Source organism: Peromyscus eremicus, chromosome 15 (assembly GCF_949786415.1).
Source record: "Peromyscus eremicus chromosome 15, PerEre_H2_v1, whole genome shotgun sequence".
Taxonomy (NCBI): Eukaryota; Metazoa; Chordata; class Mammalia; order Rodentia; family Cricetidae; genus Peromyscus; species Peromyscus eremicus.
The window spans coordinates 28157336-28178633 of record NC_081431.1 but is presented as its reverse complement, the minus strand read 5'-3'; the positions used below and the strand labels follow the sequence as shown (position 1 = coordinate 28178633).

Here is a 21298-nt window from a genome sequence, read left to right as displayed (position 1 = left end):
ATTCTATTTTATTCTTCAGTTATTTCTTTAAATATTCACAGTTTAAATGAGAAGAAATTTTATTGCTTCTAATCAGTTGAAACACAAAGCATCCTGACATATTTTTAAATTTCTATGCTTTAAACTTAAACTTTCGCTTCTTGACACAAGTTAACCAAATAAATTGGAAGGAAAAACTATTAAGTGGAAAATATAGTCAGTTATAGTCAATTAATATTTATAAATTCCTATAAGTATAACCAACCTTCGTGGAACCAGTTAGGATCACCTTGGCTGTAAAAGTCTTTTAAGCTTTAACTAAGGGCTCAAGGCTATTTTAGATGTAAGCTCTTCTTGTGCATTCAAAACGGTTTGTAGAAGTTAATGCACACTCATTTTAAAGGACTCTTCTACTTGTAAAGAATATCTAAACATTTCTGTAGCTATAATCATGTTAAACGAGACTGCCATACTCTAGCGACTAAAGGCTTTGTAATGGACTAAAATGAGTAGGAGTACATGTTTCCCCCACTAAACAATTCACTTATTCATTTGCGTTTACCATGGTAAATATATCTAAAGTATGCTAAACCTGTAGCCAGAAATGCAAGGCCAACTGGTGCCATCTTTATCCAAGAAAGCCCTGAGGTGGAGGGACTATTCTCACTAGTAATTCGAGTCTTCAGCGGTTTGATGATCCGCTCTCTCTGAGTCAGGATGGCTCTCCGGGCCCCATCCCATTTCCCTGGGCCCCACAAACGGTATTGGTATGGGGTGCAGGGTCCAAAGAAAACTTCCATGGCCAGCTTGGGATCTGAGAGAAAAAGGAGCAGCAGGTTGGGTTTCACCCCAACCAGAGTGGCAATCTCATCCATGTACTCAATGTGGTCCACTTGGATTGTGTGCCGGGCTGTCTTCACATACCTAAGACAGACAGAATATGGAAGACTCAGCTTCCAGTACTGGGCAGGAGCTTTAATTATTTCTACCTTAGAGGTAAAGAAACAGAGTGGGCAAGCTTCCCCGAGAAATCCAGCACCAACTAGCTATTGAATAGAACTGAAGACACAGAATCCACGCTTTCATCCTCGATGTATGTTCACTGTTTTTTACACGAGGATGTTTTGTTTTAGTCCATGTATACAGTGATCTTTAAGATGCCTTTCTTAGATGCATTTTTTTTGCATTTATTTATTTTCTTAATGTGTGTGGGCATGTGTATAAGTGCTATAGTGTTCATATGTAGAGGTCAGAGAAAACCTTGATGAACTTGGATCTTTCTATCAAGCCTGAGAACCTAAGTTTGATTCTCAGAGCCCATATAGTAAAAGGAGAGATGTTTTTAACAGAAAGATTTTGATGAAAGATTTGATGGAGAACTTAATGTCTAGTCCCTCCCTGTATTCACTGTAAACCAGGGATGAGTAATCAGATAGTCTAGTACTCTGACCTCAGGACTTTAAGTGTACCTTGGACTTAGACCTTAGTCCTCTGGCTCAGTTCTATGGTGTGCATTTGGTTTTGTGCTGTGTGACAGCATGTTGTAGGGGATGGAAAAGGGCAAGATAGACATGGAGAACTGAGTTAGAATTCCACACCAAGAATCCTGTCATCTCTTTGAAGTTTCCAAACACTTGTTACTGCATTTTTATTTACCGTTTTTCCATAGCCTTTTTCCTTTGGACAATGTCTGCCTTCATGGTCTTCATGGAAGGTAATTTGCTCAGCCCTGGAAGTGAAAAATACATCAAATTTTGCAAGAATAAAAAGGGCATGTGTAACTTAAAGAAATGTTCAAACATTCTTAGCCATCAGGGAAATGCAAATCAAAACTACTTTGAGAATCCATCTTACACCTGGAAGAATGGCGAAGATCAATAAAGCAAGTGCTCATGCTGGTGGGGATGTGGAGCAAGGGGAACACTCATCCATTGCTGGTGGGAGTGCAAACTTGTACAGCCACCATGGAATTCAGTGTGGTGGTTCCTCAGGAATACGGGAATCAGCTACCTCAAGATCCAGCTACATCACTCTTGGTCATATAACCAAAAGATGCTTCATCCTACCATAGAGAGACTTGCTCAACCACATTCATTGCTGCCCTACTTATAATAGCCAGAAATTGGAAACAACCTAGATGTCCCTCAAAAGAAGAATGGGTAAAGAAAATGTGGTACATTTAGACAATGGAGTATTACTCAGCTGTTAAAAATTGAAATGATGGAATTTGCAGGCAAATGGATGAAACTAGAAAAAAAATTCATCCCGAGTGAGGTAACCCAGTCTCAGAAAGACAAACATGCTATATATTCACTTTTATGTGGATATTAGCTGTTAAGTTAATGAAAAACAAGCTACAATTCATAGAACCACAGACGTTAGGTACAGAGAAAGGGACTTGGGGGGGCAGATAGATCTCACTAGGAAAGGGAACTGAAATAGATAGTTATGGATGGGGGCATGGCTGGAATGGGAGGATCAAGTTGGGAGGCAGAGGGAAAAGAGAGAAAAGGAAAAGGATATGGTGAGAGATAACAGAAATTCGGGACCATTTGAGAGGTAGTATGGAAACCTAATACAGTGGAATATTCTTAAAATATTACACACATGAAGGAAATATATATGAAATTTTCAAATAATGTGGGAAACTGACCATTTCTTGTCATCAAAATGAAGCTTCTAGAACCAGGATTGGGTCCTATCTAATTGAGTTGTTGGCTAAGGGGTTCCCATGGCAATCCCCAAATAACCCTGGCTTTATCCAAGACTATTGATTGCTCTCCATGCACTAATGGCAAGGCCCCATTGCTGAAGACAACACCCGTGTAACTCATTGAACATAGAGATGTCCAGCTGGTGCCTACTTAGAGATTTCACCACTATGTGCTAGTGTTTGTACAGAAAGGTGCTCTGCACTCTACCAAAGGAGAAACAAACACCAACATAGCTACAAATGCTTTGATCTACCATGGTGTCGTACCTGCAAGGGCAATGGTGGCACAAAGGTTGTGAGAGCAACCAACCCATATCTGACTTACTTAAGGCCCACCCCATGATAGGAAACCCACACCCAACACTGCTTAGGTGACCAAGAACCTGAGATTAAACAGCCTAGAACCTAGAGTAAAACCATGTACGACTGTTCGAAAAACAGACAAACCACCACCACCACCCCCACCACCACCACCAACAAAAACCCAGCAATAACATGACTCCTAATGACATTCTGCTGTCATCATAGATAATGGCCATGCTCAGCCATCATAAGAGAAGCTTCCTTCTGCAGCAGATGAGAAGAAATACAGAGACTCACCACCAGACAATATGCAGAGAGTTGAGAAACCTTGGAACACCCAGCCCCCAAAAGGATGTTTTCATCAAATGCCCTCCTCCATTCCCCAGGTCTCAGGGAACCCCATGGAAGAGGAGGCAGAAAGAGTGTAAGAGCCTTAGGGGATGGAGGACACCAGGAAAACAAGGCCCTCTAAGTCAATGAGATCGACATACATATGAACTCACAGAGACTAAGCGGCATGCATAGGGCCTGCACGGGTCTGCACAAGATGGGGTTCTAGAGCTGAAAGGAGAAGTGGACACATGACCCACCCCTAACTCAAAAGTAATTTCCTGTTGATAACCATTTGAAAATGAAAATTGAGTTCCCTCCAAGGGAATCTCACTGAGGAAACAAACTGCTTACTTACAGGTAGGCTGCCTGCCCAACAGTAGACGACCAGAAGAAAACAAACTCAATAGCATCTTTGTAGGTTCCTTGTCTCAGAATGTTGAGACAAGGGCTCGTTATTTTTTTTTGTTATCTTTTCATTTTAATTGTATTTGTTTATAACTTTTTTCTTCTCTCTTTTTTGCCATACAGGCCCTTTGCATATATGTTGTCTAGCTTAATGTTTTTATGGGATTCCTTGGTGAGTGAATGAATGGATCTCTGTTTCTGTGCCTTCTCTTGGGCTCTTTTCTCTCTATTTGCTTGTTTTGTCCAATTCTGATGTGTTAGCTTATATTATATTATATTATTATATTATATTATGTTCCCTTAGAAGCCTGTTTGTTTTCTAATAAGAGACAGGAAGGGAGTGGATCTAGATGGGAGGGGTAGATGGAGGGGAAGCCGTAATCAGGATATATTATGTAATTAAAAAAAATCTATTTTCAATAAAAGGAAAACAACAATAATAAAAGGAAGAGCATGTTTAACCGGAAACCAGTGTGAAGAGGAAGGAGGGTTCACTTTAGGCGAACCGCCAGGCCCCCTCACGGCCTTTGTTCACAGACCTTTGAACACCCGCACAGCCCAGCGAGACTGGAGTTCTGCAATAGGTAGGATGATGCCCAGGGGCTGGATGAGTCCAATGACAGCCAGTGTTGGCTTTTCCAGGTCTGGAGGGAACATCAACTTATACAGGGACACTTCATTATCAGTCACTGCAATCAGATCCTCCAGGAAGGGGAAGGAAAAGCTGTATCCTGTGGCAAAGATAACAACATCGATATTCTCCTCCACCGAGCCATCGTCGAAAACGGCGTCTGTTTCCGTGAACTCCTTCACATTAGGCTTCACTTGGACTCTTCCGGAAATGATGTGATTTGGAAGGTCATCACTGATGGTGGGATGCTGACTCAGCGGTCTGTTCATTAAAAATAAAAATCTAAGCAAATCTAAGGAGGAGAAAGCAATGTGTGAGAGAAGGGTTTGAAGCTAGCAACTTCCCTTGACAGTTCTCTCTGCAAACACGGGAGTGTGTGTGTGTGTGTGTGTGTGTGTGTGTGTGTGTGTGCAGGTGTGTACTCATACACAAGCATGCAGAGGTCAGAGAAGGACATAAAGCATCCCACTTTATCACACTAGGCCTTATTCCCTTGGGATAAGGTCTCTTACTGAATCTAAGTTTGAGGTTTTGGCTAGGCTGCCTGGCCATTGAGCTCCCTGGATCTACCTGCCCTGCCTCCCAAATCTGGGATTACATGCACATGTGGCCATACCTGCCTTTTGAAATTTATTTTTACATGGTTCCTAGACTCAGGTCCTGCCACTACTTAGCTCATATGAATTCTCTCATCACTCCAAGAGTTTAGGAAGGTGAAGTAGTACATTCAGGGATGTTTTCCTTAGGTTATATCCCTTCACTAGCTCTTAAACTACACCGTCCCAGAGGGAATGAACTGTAGCTTGCTTGTTTTAATCCATCCACCTACCTCTCCCTCCCCCTACCTCCTTTTCTTCACCATCCCTCCCTCTCCCCTCCCTCCCTCCCTTCCTTCTTCCCCTCCTTTATTTCTAGTTTCTTTTTGTGTTTTTATTTCTTTTCTGTCTATCTACCTTTATACGAATTCAATTTTACATAAATATTTATATGTCTCTCCTCACCTTTCCCCCATCTTCTGTTCTGAGGTACCTACTCTGATACTTTTCCGCTGTGGACCCCAACTCATATGACTTTCTTTTCTTCTTACAAGATTTAGGAGCCTGAGGTTGAGACATTTTCTAGCAGAATCTGTAAATTCTATCGCACTATATTCTCCAATGTTGTATGTGTGGAGGTCAATAAAAGGCAGATTGTTCTTCCTTTCTGAGAGTTTTGTTTGGTTGAGGCTGAGACTGGAGACACTCAAAACTTCTCCAAGAAGTAATAGGGTAAAATTCTAAAGTAAGAGGTGCTGAAGCAGGCTCATATATTCAAAGAATGTACTAGAGGAAATCACCAGAGGCTGGTGGTACAAGACAAGGGATGCTCTACCAGGGTATGCCCCGGTGAGCAGGCCGGGCTATGCGGTTTATAAATGTGTTAAAGGGTTTGACTTAAGCTTGGGGTTATAGGTTTTTGTTTTTTTTTTGTTTTTGTTTTTGTTTTTTTTTGTTTTTTTTTTTTTTTTTTTTTTTGTGTGTGTGTGTGTGTGTGTGTGTGTGTGTGTGTGTGTGTTGGGAAAAGACATAGGGCCCTTTAGAAATGCCTGTGGTTTTTCACGCCCAGTCTCAAGCTAACTTGCAGGAGACAAAGCATGTGGCTGACCAGTACAGTTCAGCCAGGACAGAGAAAACAGTGCTGTAACTGAGGGCCCTACTTGAGGCATGTCTGTGTGTATGTGTGCTGCCTGTACTGTGTCCTGAAACACAGCGGCCCTTTTCAATCTGAAGAACCTTTTCTTCTGGTCCTATTTAAGTATTGTGTCTCCTCTACATTCTTATCTCTCATCTTCCTAGTAAGCATTTTTTTCCTGCTGTCTATTGGCTTTGGCTTTTAATTGGGAAATGACATTTTTAATTACTAAAGAATTCTGTATAGCCTTGGCTTTAATAAAGATTGCTTCCAATTTTCATGCAAGCTGATTTCCCTTCTGCACTCAACTTCCCTAGCACCTGCTCCAGTTTTTTGGATACTATCTGGATTCTGGTTATTGGCATGGAGAGCTTTTCCTCTGTTACTTCCTACAAGCTGCCTTTGGCTACTGAAAGCTCCTTTGGGTGGCCATTCTTCAGGTGGTACAAAGTGGCCAATTCTTTGAACTAAGACAAAGAAACTAGCAGACATCCCTGATCTTGGTGAGCTATCCAGAGAAGTCCTTTCTATGTCTTCCTTCTTGGGCATAATAGCCTCAGGAAGGACTCAGCTTATTCATCTTCTCCACTTCATCAGTGCTAGGGTACCACTTCACGGAGAATTGATGTTGCCTTTCACCAGAAGCACACACCAAGCTCTCCCCAGGGTGCGCCAGTGTCTCACCTTTGGGATCCCTGAAATTGATCTCCAGGTACTTATCTGACCTATGGAAAAGAAAGACTAATATACTGTTCAAAGCCTTGATGGATCCTTTTGCCTCTCAGCACCAGACATTTAAAAATATAGCCTTATCATATGACCCTTAAATACTTATTCATAGTATGCACTCAAAAGGGATAAAATCACTGCCCTCAAAACATATCTGCACTCCGTGTTCATTGTAGTCTCATTCACTCTAACCAAAAAAATAAAAACAGAACCTAAGTGTAGATCCATTAGAGAAAGAAATTGTGATACACATTTGTCTGTCTGTCTTGTTCTCTCTCTTTTTTATAATCTATGACTGTGGTAAATATGTACAATGGGATGTTATTTAGCCTTAAAATTGGTGGTAGAGCACTTGCCTAGTCATCATAAGAGCCTAAGTTCAAAAGGCCGACATCAAACAGTATATGGGTAGCACAGATTGTACTTGATGGTTTAAAAATAATACAACATTGGGCATGTATGGAATGTGCAGATCTGGCAGGAATTTAGGAGGGGTGAATATGATAAAAATACATTATACAAAATTCTCAAAAAAATAAATAAATAAGAAGAAATAATAATAAAGAAAATATTGCCAGTTGCCATGGCATAATCAATCTGAAAAATAGTATGCTATGTGAAATATGCCAGATACTGAAAAAGAGTATTATATTACTTACATGTAGGATGTTAAAAACTCAAATGTGTAGAGAATACAATGGCTGTCAGCAGGTTTTAGGGAGGAGAACATGGAGAGATGTAGGTCAAAGGATAGAAAGTTGCAGGTATGCAGAATGAACAAGTTAAGGTTCAAATTCACAGCCTAGGAACTAAAGCCAACAACATCATTGCGTTAAGGATTTAGATGCTTTTGTCAAAATATGTCTACGTGAGAGTGTGAATGTTTTGATTTGCCTCACTATAGTAACAGTTTCATTGTACGTGTATAGCAGAGCTAGTTAGATACCTTAAAATTATGCAATCATCTTAAAAATGGACAGAATCCAGATTTTCCCCATGCTCAAGCCATATGTGCCACGGCTTCTGCCTCTTTGTGATCCTCTCACTGACTTCGTCATAGTGCTGAGTTCTCTTCTCTTCCTCACTTTGCACCCAGCCCCTTCCTAGCTCAAGGATGCTTTGCTTGAGAATCCTCCTACTTACAGCCTTCTTTCCTGGATGATTTTTCTTGATGGTTCCTTCTTGCTCTTTAAGTCTTAGCTTAAACATCGCTCCTAAGATTTGCATCCTTGATCATTCTATTAGTTAATCCACCTAGTCTACCCCTAGACAGTCTTTATCATATTCATCATCCACTTCCTTCATAGTTCTCATGACACTGTATAGCTTAAATATTGCACTCATCTTCCTTCACAGAACATAATGTTTTCACTCACAGCATAATAGAAGATCATTAATTTTTTTTAAGTGAACATATCAATACATGGTCCATTCTTTTGTACCATCTACTGAAATACATGAGGCAGTGAGGAGGCAGGGTAGTTAAGTCCACAAGTTCTAGCTCTGCATAACAACCTGGGCACTGCAGTGAGCACCTGTAACCCCAGCAGTGGGGAGGAGGAGGCAGGAAGGTTCTGGGACATGCCATCCAGCTAATCTAACTGAGTTGGTGAGCAACATATTCAGTGACAGCTTTTTCTAAAAAAAAAAAAATAAGGTGGAGAGCAATTCATAGGACATCTGACATCAAGCTCTGCCCTCCACATACACTCACACACACACATGTCTAGTACACACACACACACACACACACACACACACACACACACACACACACACACGAGTACCCTTGGATACCGTAAGTAGTCATACAAGAAAGATAGTATTTGTTGGTTTATCTGTTGGCCTTTGCTAGAACAATATATAAGACTGTGTAATTTATATAAAAAATAACACTTATTGACTTAGATCAGTTATGGAGAGCCACTGTCAAGGGGTCACAGCTAGTGAGTGCTTTCTTGCTGCTGGAAACCCTGTACCATCTGAAGTGGCATAGGGCACCACACAGGAAGACAGAGCAAAACCGCTAACTTAGTTATCTCGTCCTCTTCTTGTAAAAACCCTAAGCCCTCAGAGGGGCCTCATCCTCATGACAGCATCTACTCTCAATTACCCTTGAGGGCACCACCTCAACGTATCATTAATATATGAATTTGAGGCTAAGTATCCCATGAATGAACTCTGGGGCACCTAACTTGTTCGAATAATATTTCTACATTATATTTATTTTCTTTTCTTAACTGTGCTCAGTCCTAATCCCACTCTGTCTTTTGTTTACTAACTGGAAGCTACTGGTGATTTCTGAACCAGGAAACTTCTATGAGATAAGACCTGAAATTCCAGGGGTGATCTTGCAGAGGAAGGACTCCTTAGTCCCCTTCCGTGTGGGCCTCCCTGACACTTCTACCCCAACCTCAACACAACTGGTGTAAACTTGTACATAGTTCTACCTCTCTCTGACATTCATCATGACATCTCACATTGCTTTGCTTCACCCTGTGTTTGTGTCTTCTCTGATCTCCACAGCTGTCATCTGTGGAAGGGAGGAACATTGTATTGTCTTTTGTCTGAATTTTTGGTGTATAGCAATCAAGTGTTAACTGATTGATGAATGGATGAGAATATACAAGTGGTGCTGAGAAGCACACACACACACACACACACACACACACACACACACACACACATTTACATGCAGTAATGTGCGTTATACAAATCTGAGTGCTTTACTAAGGGCATGAGAGCAACCAGGAGCCAAAAGCTCAGTTGTCTTCAAAGCAGAAAGCTCATTGTGTCCACACACGATTACCCACATTAAGGCCTGTTTGTCACCTGTGCTGTGGCTGGAGACCGTAGTGCACATGGTTGAATCTCGAGTTCAGTGTTTTCTCTAGGTACTTATTTACTGCTGCTGTGGTTAATATTTTCTGGAGAAAGCTATGGAAGCGAGTGAAAAATGAACTGTCCATGGGATATCCATTATTCCAAACACGGTGTAAAATCCACGATCCCCGTCTAGTGCTGAGGAATACCTGTGGGAGGCCGAATTACAGCAGGAGAGAACAGAGGAATTTTTACCTGCTGTACTGTTCAAATGTTAGCCATCACCCCCTTTTGAGAGTGTTGACCACTGAAGAATAGGAGGCCAAGTGCCATGCAGTGACCACCATGCTGTGCTTTGCCAGAACTTTTACTGAGCCCCAGAAAAGGGCTGTTTATTATGACACCAAGTTTATTCATGAAAACTAAAATGCAATTTGCTTGTCTACCTGTCTCTGAAATACCATGTTAAAAAAATACTCCTGGATATTGACATAGCTGTACTTCATATGTAAACAAGGGTTTGGATTTGTAAGTTAATTGCCATATTAATTGCTGTAAAAGTCTGTATTGTTTGCTTTAAAATAAATCCATGGAAAATATTTGGTGAAATTAACCCAGACTCACAAGACAAATAGCACGTGTTCTTCCTCATACAAAGATCCTACCAAGAAAGACGAAATCAGTTATTTAATGTCTGCTACTTCTCTCTTCATTTAGGGCACCTGGTCAATTTTTCACATGCCTGTTCCCATGGTTAGTATAAAGGATTCTTTTTGCATTCTTTTTCTACTCATCATGAATTTAAACATCTTGAGGGTGGGCCCATAGACTTCTCTAAATTTCTTTTCTTGCTCTTCTTAAGACAAAGCTACATTCAGGATGATACCCATAAATGCACGGGATTCCACTGGTGAAGTTAACAATTGCCAACAAACCTGTTTTGCTACTCGACCAAGTTCCACGGCAATATCCACACCAGAATTACCAATGCCAACTACTATGATTCTCTTTCCTATGTAGTCCTCGGGACTTTTGTATTCCCGACTGTGGAAGAAACAGCCTTCAAACTTCTCAATGCCTGTGGTGGAAGAAGATCCTTAGTCATTATGAGTAGACCTTTCACATATTAACACATATAAGAATTCTGAATAACCTGAAAGAGGAAGAAATGAAATCTGGGTCAGCCAGCTGAAGATCACGCATAGTCCTCAAATGCTGTTCATATGAAGGGAGCTCAGGGAATGGAAGACTAAACTCAGAAGTAGAGTCCCAGGGTTCTAAATACAGACTGGTGATCTTATAAAGTATTTACGAAATAATAGATTTATCTGTCTTGACTTGGTACAAATGGAAGCGTTACAACTGCACCAGGATCTAATGCTATTCATTATTATATTATTCTCACAGTTCTAAGCAAACTGACAAAGCAAGGCACTGAGTGTTCTACTGTTTTACAATTCTCTAAGATTTGAGGACCTTTTCTTCACTGGTGTTTCCTCTGCCTTATGTGCCTGATGCCAATACCTGATTCAGTGCATGGCTTGGCTGCATGCTTCATAAAACCCGCGATCTGTCTGATATTGGTAGGTTTGCTCTATGTGAGCACGTTTATGTCTCTTTCTAGGGACTGCCTTTCAGCCAGGAAGCACCAATTGGAAGCTGATACAGTAGCTGTGTAATCAGTAGATTGTTCCCTACCTAGAAATGCTTTCCTGAATATACTGCATTATAACGTTCAAAAACCAGGGACTTTCATTTTACAAATACTCGTGTTAGTGTGCAAAAAGATTATACACACCTGTTATGCCTCATTCACTCAGAATCTTGAACAACCATTTGAAACAATCTTATTTACCTTGTCTCTGTTTTCCACAGTGGTTTCTTGGGCATCACAGAAAGGATTTAAAATATAAAGTATTTTCTAATTGATTCCTGGTCATAATTTGATGGAAATAGAGGACAAGTGGGTCAAGAGCAAGGGGAGAGGGCTTAATTAGGGGAGGTAGGGGAGCTAAAACACCCCCTTGAGATGGATATCATTTTACCACATAGAACTACAAGGGTGCAATAAGCTGTTCACTTGGTTTTATTAGCCAATGAGAACCCAAGATATAGAAGGGGGAAATCTCACGGCCCCCACACCTAGACTACAGTAGAGTAAGAAATGCTGAGAGCCAGAGAAACAGTCTTCTCCAGGAAAAAGACCCTTCAATTGGTTATCCAATACTAAGTGGCCAGCCCTTAAATCACATATATCGCATGTACCATGGTTGGAGGGAGGAAAGGAAAGAGGGGATGAGTGATTTTATTATACTTATAAAATAAAAATTAAAAATAAATTCATGATAAATAAATGGACTGAAGTTCCTTCCCCATATGTTAAGATTTCTAAATTTGTGGATTAGCCAGATGTTTACTTGTCATTTGTCTTTGTGCCTCACTTTTACTAATTTCACTTTCTCTGGAATAGACTGAGATTAAATACATTGACAAAACTAAAACCATTTGAATATGGATGGTTTTTGTTATTCATTAGACGCCGTACGCAATGATAGTAAGGGAAAGTGTAAGTCATTGTGTTTGCCTGCTTTTGTATCCCAATGGATTATATTGTCCCAGTAACAGAGAATGAACAATTTGCTGCTGAGGGAGACCAGGGAAAATTCACCGAAACTTAATGCAACTTAGCCACATTTATGCCCACTCTTTTCTGCAGTAAGTTATTTGGAAAATGCCCCTCTACCAGATTCTTCATGACATACCGGGGAAGGAGTTAAGCGGCAGGTGGGGGTCTGTGTGATGGCCACTGCAGACCAGAACCCCATCAAAGACCAGGCTCTCCTGTTTCCCGTACATCTCCACAACAACATCCCATTGTCCACTGACTCTGAAGTCTGAACGTTTTCTCACACTCTTCACATTGGTCTGAGAATGAGGAAACACAGATGGAAACACAAGTGACTCACTTCACAGTTCTTGCTTCGCCCTCCTCCTCAGGTCCCGCAGACCCTGATGGGACACTTATCTAAGACGTTCACATCAATATAGTTCCTGTTCCTGCCACAGTAGGTTCAGTGTTGGGTGCATTTTCAATATACTAGAGAAATTCTGTCACAGACCTAGTCGTCTATACAAATAGAAATAATTGGGGCTTTGTGAAATATTGGAGTGGTTGAATCCACAGAATTAATATCCTCCTAGGAAGACTTCCATATGCATGGAGGTGCTATTTCTTCATGTTTTTCATTCTTTAGGACAGGCTTGTCCATTTACCTCTGGCCTGCATTTTGAATTTTAAAGAATTAAAATTTCATCATGTAATGAAAATGGGTTTGTGTATTTGAGTTGTAGTGCCAATCACAGAAGGTAGGGAATAAATAAATACTCTTTGTATGAGCCTGCTTCTTGTTCTAGAGGCAACACCATTTGGCTCAATCTCTACTGCTATTATTCTAAGTTGTCAAACATTTTAAATTGATAAGGAGGCCCATGCCACCACAATGTACGATAAGAATAGACCCTGATGAGCAATGCCTTCCAGCCTCACATTCAAGTAAAACTGTCAAAATATTTTTCAAGCTGTGTTGATGTTCGGATGTGGAGGCCAACTGATAATCTCTTCTTCATGTGTGAACATCAGAAGGTGCTGGGTGTAACTTTTGTGTGTGTACACGTGAGTGTATTTGTCCACATGCGCGCGCACATACACACAAGGCAATATTTCACCTTAAATCGAATGTAACGCAGAAGGCTGAAGTGCTTGGCATACATCCTGAAGTAGTCCATGAGTTTGCAGTTATGCATGTAATTGGGAAAGTGGTCAGGAATGGGGAAGTCACTGAAACACATCATTTCCTTCGAAGTGTTGATAGTCACAGATTTGTAGATACTAGGCATTTTCTCTGAAGGATTTTTCTACAAGAGAAAAACCCCTCAATACCACAAATTTCGTAATTACAAGGTAATAAAATATTTTTAAGTGGCCTCAGGTATTTAAAAAAGTAGAATATTACTTTTTATATATTGCCAAGCATCCACTGATGTTTTCTCCCTAGCTCCTATATTTTCTAGAGGAGAAAAAAAATCACATTGAATCAACAACAAATTCTGTGTATGACTTCTCAATTAGAATGATGGATTCAGAAAAGAGAATAATGTCTTGAAAACGAGAAATCAAAATGACTGTCTAGATTTCTAATACCAGTAAAAGTTCCCTTAAGTCTGAAAGTGAAATACAATTTGAGGTAAAGAAAAGTTGGGGAGCTAGCAGCCATAAATGCTACACAAAATGGGGAGGGCCAGTGCCCTCCCAGACACTACCCATTTCTACAGTCTTCCAACTCCAGGTCTAGCTGGGTCTCATGAAGCTTTATTCCCCAGCTGTAACAAAAAAGATAGCTCATTTAATAATAGTAACACCAATACCATGTAATATACAGTAAAAAAAGTATTTTTCCTTAGAAATAAGATTTTACATATTAACAAAAGGAACTATCAATTAAAAATATATAACAGTCATAAACTTATAAGCATATACAGTGAACATCTGTATATACAATAAAATTGCTAAGAGAAGTGGAATAGATACTAACATGTATGATACACTATATTGTATTTTAAATAGTATAATTTGCTATACTCTCATGGATTTTGATATAGTTTAACATAATATTATGTCTATCTTCTTACTGAGAATTTTTGAAATTAGCCATACTTGTTTAGCCTTCCCTTTGGTCTAGTTTCAATGTAGCAGGATGGTCCTTCTGCAGAGAAAGAATGCTGTTCTTCTCTTTAATCTTGGTTTCTATCAAAGCCCTTACTACAGTCTATACCCACTGACAAAATGCAATTTCACATGTCACTCAGAACCATAGCGTAGCTTTCTTCCCCTTAGGTACCACAAGCAAACTACACTAGCCTGCTGGTTCTTCCTGCCACGCTAGCCATGTGCCTACCTCACAGTTCTGCACCCGAAGTTCCCTATAAACCTTTTCCTCAGACGATCTCCCGAGTTGCCTTTTTATTTTTTAATGCATTGTTCCAAAATCATTTTATTTTGAGGTTCTGTATGGACTCTTACTTAGATTATATTCCCACGTCTCAGTTGCTGCTGTACTCTTTTCAATGTGCTCACTGCTACTATCTATACAATTTATTTCATTTTCTTTTAATCTTGTATTAGAGTTTAAGCTCCCCAATGTTGAGGATTTCGCACTCATACTTGTTAGTGTATTCCTTCACTTGTAAAAGTGCCTTGTATATAGTAAGTATTCAAAAATATACATTGAATGAGTGAACTCTTAAACTAAAGAAGAAATAACATGGGTGCTGATATTCAAAAACAGAATATCAATCCTTGGAAAAATCCCACAGGTTGCAGAGGGGTATGTGAATCACATCAATACCACATTGGAAGGTGTTTGGGGTGAGTGAGGCTGTTCCTTGGACACTTCTCTGTTTCAGGGGTACTTAAGGGAGATCCCTGTGAGACAGCCATGATAACTACTTTGTCAGAGCAACCATTGTCCACAGGAATGAAGAGGTCTCATAGTTAAGCTGTTGATATGTGTCCTAAGTGGGGCTAAAAGCCAAGAGCAATAAAAGAAACCCAACTCATTAATGACGACCCCCTAAGATGTCACATGGATCATCCATGACCGGTGAGCAAAATGGTTCTGTAGGAACACCAGAACTGGAGAGTATTGATCACAAGTCCTGAATTTCATGGGCACATCCAATAGATGAGTGAAGCATCAGAAGTAGATGACCACTTAGAATCTTGAGCCTATTCAGCATTGAGCACCCTTGAAAGCAATGTATCTCTTGCTACTTAGAACTCAGAGAAAAAAAATAATCATTGCCCTGTAAAAAACACACACGCACGGATAAACACACACACACACACACACACACACACACACACACACATACACACACGAGAGAGAGAGAGAGAGAGAGAGAGAGAGAGAGAGAGAGAGAGAGAGAGAGAGACTGACAGACAGACAGACAGACAGATCTATACACACTGATGTCCTACACTGTGCCCTGGGACATTTAAGAAAGAGTAGCATGCAGATTATTACCACAAGAAAGAATATCAAATTACATAGTAGAAGGTCAGCAATGGACCATCATCCTATCCTACCACCCAAATCTGCGACATCCCTAACTTTGAATAACAACAGCACATCTAAACAGTTCTGTAACCACCACACCTTTACTAATATTTGTGAGGATCACACGGATTTCAGCTGCTTTGAATACAGTCTTCCAAATTTTATTCCTCATCTAAAGTTGACAAATATCCTCAGTAAGTGATATAAGCACAAAGATTAGAGCCATTAATTGAATTGACTGATTATGTGACACCTTGTATGTTTCATTTAATGAAACTATTCAAATTGTTATTGCTATTTAGTGAAACTATATTTAAAGTCAAATAAAATGCAAACGTACTTGAAATTTCCACAGGCCTCCAATGTCATCACTTCTTTCAAAGCAGGTAGGCTCCAGACCTTCATCCAAACAGCACTTGATGGCTCCCAGGCCACTGATTCCAGCGCCAATCACAGCTATCCGCTTCTTGGCCATGGTACCACCACAGACTAGTAAGCGTTGAGAATTCTCATTACCATCCAATCCATTGAAGCAAAACTACTTTACCACAAAGACCTATAGCTTGCTGTCCTAAATTATTTGTTATTGTTCTTATTAGCAGAGATAATATTAATATATTGAATACTTGCCACAGACAGCAGCAAAGCTATCACACACACACACACACACACACACACACACACACACACACACACTGCACACAAACCTGCTTCTTCTGGCCTGCAAAATTTTACTTAGAGTCAGCCAGAGAAGCACAGATGTGTAATTCTAGGCTATTTAAGTGCAATAATAACATTACACCACATAGGCTATGGGCAGGTAGCACAGGGGGAGACCGTGGAAGAAATAAAAGACATGCAAAGTTAAGAGTGATCACACAGGAGTTAGCTAGGTGTGAAGCTAGGAAGGTGTGTGTGTGTGTGTGTGTGTGTGTGTGTGTGTGTGTGTGTGTGTGTGTATTGGGGGAGAGGATGTGCTTGTGTGGTTGATGTTGTGTGGTGTGTGTGTCAACATTCCAGAATTAAGACAACCTAAGTGAAGGCAGAGCACAAGAAAGCATCATGGGTGTGCAAAGCCAGAAGCTGTCTGGTTATAGTTCAGGAAGACAGGGACTGAAGTGGGTCCACTATGTGCCAAAACTGTGGGATCCTGTGATCTTTAATAGAGAAATTCTTGTGGCATGCTGGGATAGAAGGCATCTGAGGAGAAAATAATACTGGTAAAAGTAGATAGCGACCAATAATTACACTCCATAAGTGCTTACAGAAACAAAGTTAATTTCATGTGATATTTTCTTCTCCTTTTAATAGCATTATGAAAGCTCAGAGACATAATTGGGAAAACTATAGAAACTATCATTCAGAATGACGACATATCAACATTTAGTATTTCTGAGCCTTAGACCGTATTCATCCATTTACTTACAATTTTTATATATTATTCAATAAACACTGACCCAAACTGGACTAGGTCCTGTGATTGCCTCAGAGGTCACAAAAGAAGATCTCACACAGTCTTTAACCTTAGTGGCTCCAGCCTAAAGGAACAGAGAGGCACAGATAAGGGGAGATGCTACACGGTGGCAAATGTTAAGACACCAGCATATTGTGTTTCAGTCTCACTGGACCACACTTGAGACTGGGGCATCTATGTTCTTTTCTGATGAAAAGGCTCTTGGTTGTAGATACTGGTCCCATTATTCCCTTTTTTTCTCCCATGTAAAGTCTTGTGTGAGCAGATTGGGCACAACTAATTCAGCCCTTTCTTCTCAGTAACCATAGTGATTTGTGTAGATCTCTTATTACAGTTACAACACACCTTTATTGCAGTTCTGTCTCATTGTGGATGAGCAATAAAGTCTTTGCAACATTTGAGATTTATTAGATGCCATGGATGAAATCTAATAAATACCTATGGGCTGAAAAGAGTGAATGAATTAATTTCTTAACCCCCTCTTTTAAACTTGCTGCCATGCTTAGAAAGTATTATGCCATCTATTATAATCAGATACAATATATTAATGACTATTTCAAACTTCGCCTACACAAAACTGTATATTATAAGGAAAAACTAAGGTACCAACCCTCGTAAAGAAGGAAATTGAAGTTTAGTTTAGACTTCTTAATGAAGGTAGAGATGATCTTCCTCCCCTGCTCTTGAAAATGAAGCCAAATTCCACAGCAACTTGAAGTCTTTTATAGCTGATGGAATTGGCTAATGTATAATCCTTTCCCATGACTCTTCTAATTTGGATTTAAAAATGTCATGAGCATATTAGGGAAGGAACTATATCTAATGGCGGTATTTATAATTAACCACTGACATCGGTCTACAATACATTTTAATACTAATTGACACATTGTATAGATGATCTAAATGAAATCATTGTCATTGCCATAACAAAAATTGAGGAATATGAGCAATGTTGTTATTTAACTGGCCATGGTACAAATGTGTTTTTTGTCACTTTAAATAGTTTTATGCTAAGAAAACATTGTCCACAAATTGAAATAATATTCACTTAACACTTATAATTCAACTTTTATAAAAACTAAACAGATTGTAAATTACAAAAAGAAATATGCTAATAATAAATTAAAAACTCAGTGTTCTCACTTTTTTAAATGTCAAAATATCTATTTTTGACAAAAATTAAATATCTGCTCAGCTAGCCTCGGAAGAGAGACTTGTGATGATCTCTCTGAAATCCTCTGTAAGGTGGGGGATTCTATAGGATCTGGATCTCTGGGGCCATCTTCCAGAATCCTACTGTCAAGTGTTGCCTTGTCTCCTTTCTCTCTGACCTTTATAGGTTTGGTACACAGACATTGGTGACCTTTGCAGAAAATAAGATGTCCTTCTGCCCATCACCACATTTGCAGTATCTGATAGCAGGATGAAACTATTGTAATGGGAACGTAGTCTGTTTCGCAACTGCTGACAATGTCCCAAGCCTTCTGCTTAGGAAATGCCTTTGCCCCCATGTACATTGACTACAGTACATGAGGATGAGAAGGGATACTCTAGTCTTCACACTGATGGGAAAATATTCTCAACACATGACTGATACAGCAATAAATGTGAATGTAGATGAAGATTCAATGCAAAGAAGTTCTCTGAACAGACTTGAATTCTATCAAGCAGCAGTTGGAGTTTCATTATGTAAACCATCTAACCCAGTGGTGGTTGCCTCCAGTATTTTCTGTGTCGGTGTTTCAGAAGTTGTAGAATGTGAAGGAAATCATAAATTTACTCATTCAGTAAACTCTCAAATGAGTTTCTTGTTTCTCTATAACACTCTGCCTTCTTCTTCCCCCAAGCACTGTTCATTTAATTTTCTTTACATTTTTGATGAGCCGTATCCAACATCAATTTATGTCACATAAAGGCACAGCATCTCCAGCCCCATCTCCAGCAGAAAGCAGACATCATCCTCACAGCTACTGTTTCATCTTCACATTTGATGCTCCTCTTTCCAGCTGTAGATAGGAAAGAGAATTGAGAAATAAACACACAGCTACAACAACAAATATATTTTTCTAAAATGTTCACAAACCCTTTGTTTCTGCTTTATAAAACACAATAATTAATCTTAACTAAAAGCCTGTCAAAGTATACCATAAATTCCTTGGCATGACAAATGAATTTCTCTATGCCTATGATATGACGAATGAATGTATTGTTTCCTGTGATCTCCACTTGGACTAGCTTTATCTTTTTGGTGATGGTTCATGTACAAAGATGCAAAGAGAAACTCGTGTTCACCTTTGCCCTCAGCTTGGTGTATGACTTGTCAGGGCAGAAGTGAGCTAAAGGTTTGTATTAAAGAAAACAATCTGTCACTCAAGAATTTAATTTCACTGAAATTACTGAAAGCAATAATAGCTTGGTAGTGCAGATTTCTTTGAGACCTGTCACCACACCTACCATGTTATTGCGACTTCTTTCCACTGCTCCCCGTTCACACCACCACCACTTGGTCCCTCCCAAACTTGGGAAAGTCCTCTCTGAGATTTCATTCTGTTCATCTTCTGTGGTATTGTGGGTCTGGGCTATATTTTATTTCTCTTTCTTTTGTAAAACTTCTGTCTGTCGATCTGAGTCTCTATAGATATAGTATATCTATCTCCCCGGGAGATGAGATCTCAAGGTGTAAACTCAATGCCATTCAGCTATGCTGTAAGGATACAAGAGAAAAGGTGGGAAGGGAGACGGTTATTGCAAACAGTGATATCATGGGATGGCTGCTTCTTACTAAGAAGAGTGGTCCAGTATTTAGTGCCTCAAAAATGAGTTCGGTAGACTTTTGGCATGAATTTTCCCCCACACCATGAGCTTTTTCTCACAGCCTCAAGACTCCTCACAGGAAACAATCTCCATTGAAGGAACTAGTTAAAGATGTATGATAGTAGAGTGGGGTCAAAGTCTTAGCATGCTAAGCTAAATACTACTTAGTTAAATGCCTCTTGTAGAGCTTGGGTATTTTAGGGTAGTCCACATACTGGAATAGACCCACAGGTCTCACTCTGGATTCCTATGTGGGGCCTTCCCTTCTGTCCCTAGTTAATTGCATAGAGAGCTGTCAGGATATTTTCCTGCAAAGTCGGCTTAGCTGAAACTCTCTGGCTTCTCCATTGAAGAATGAAAGGCTCACCAAGTGCATTTCTTACTTCATCCTGCTCTGAACGAAGCTCACTCTTGCCCCACATCTGTCTAACCCATATTTGTTGAGAACCTTTTTATTGAGGGTGCTAAAAGGATATTTCTTTTCAGACCAGCTTTTCAATATCTCAAATGTACAGAAAAAAATCAGGAAATGATAAAAGGCAGAGCATCTCAACTGTATATATAGGAAAGCGAATTATAGAATTCTGAGTTTTGTGAGTCCCTTTATTCCACTGTGATGATAGAGAGGGTCCTGTAGCTGCTGGCTCACCTTGGCCAGTCACATTAATCTTCAAGGGTTCTCATATAGTCACTCACCCGCAGTAAGCATTTAATTATTTTAAATGATGTGCCTTGAAGTAAAAATTGTTTGGGAAGTGCAATATGAGATATGAATGTACATGCCAGAAGGATTTACCCTGAGTTGCCATATGCCCATGTTTTGGTGTACTTTTGAAATAAAGCGATAAATCTCCACATTATGATCCTCTACTTCATCCTCCTTTGCTGCTGTTCCCAAAGGAACTGCTATCCTGGGAGTGGTAGACACTCCTTAAACAAGCACACTGATGTATGGACACTCAGCAGTCTGTGCTATCAAGAGCTTATCGGTGTTAAATACATGCTGTCATTGGGTGCATTAGATTGCATGTTGGTTTTCAGTAAGCATCATGTTTTTGTAACTGAAGTTTGATTTAATTGTATTTTTTAAATCTCTCTTCTTTCTCCTCTCCACCCTCCTCCCTCTCTCTCTTTTGGTTTATGACAATATACTAAGACCCTCACCCTCTGGAATTCAGTACTTCCACTAATAGGCTGGAAATGATTTATTTAAATAATTTTCAATTTGAAGACTGTGCACCACAGCTTAGACGGCTCCACGGATCTTGGGACATTCAAATGTCTCCTAACCCCAGTTGCTAAGTCAA

General features: G+C 39.8%; 1 protein-coding gene across 1 annotated transcript; it reads right to left on the bottom strand.

Annotated features, from left to right (window-relative positions):
* Positions 1-527: 527 nt before the first annotated feature.
* LOC131925439 (flavin-containing monooxygenase 5-like) lies at positions 528-16178 on the bottom strand. The gene is made up of 8 exons (XM_059280762.1): positions 16044-16178; positions 13314-13502; positions 12350-12512; positions 10523-10665; positions 9597-9796; positions 4273-4625; positions 1636-1708; positions 528-903 (listed from the first exon to the last, which is right to left on the bottom strand). Exons 1-8 carry the CDS (start codon positions 16176-16178, stop codon positions 528-530), a joined length of 1632 nt encoding a protein of 543 aa, XP_059136745.1.
* Between the last annotated feature and the right edge of the window lie 5120 nt (positions 16179-21298).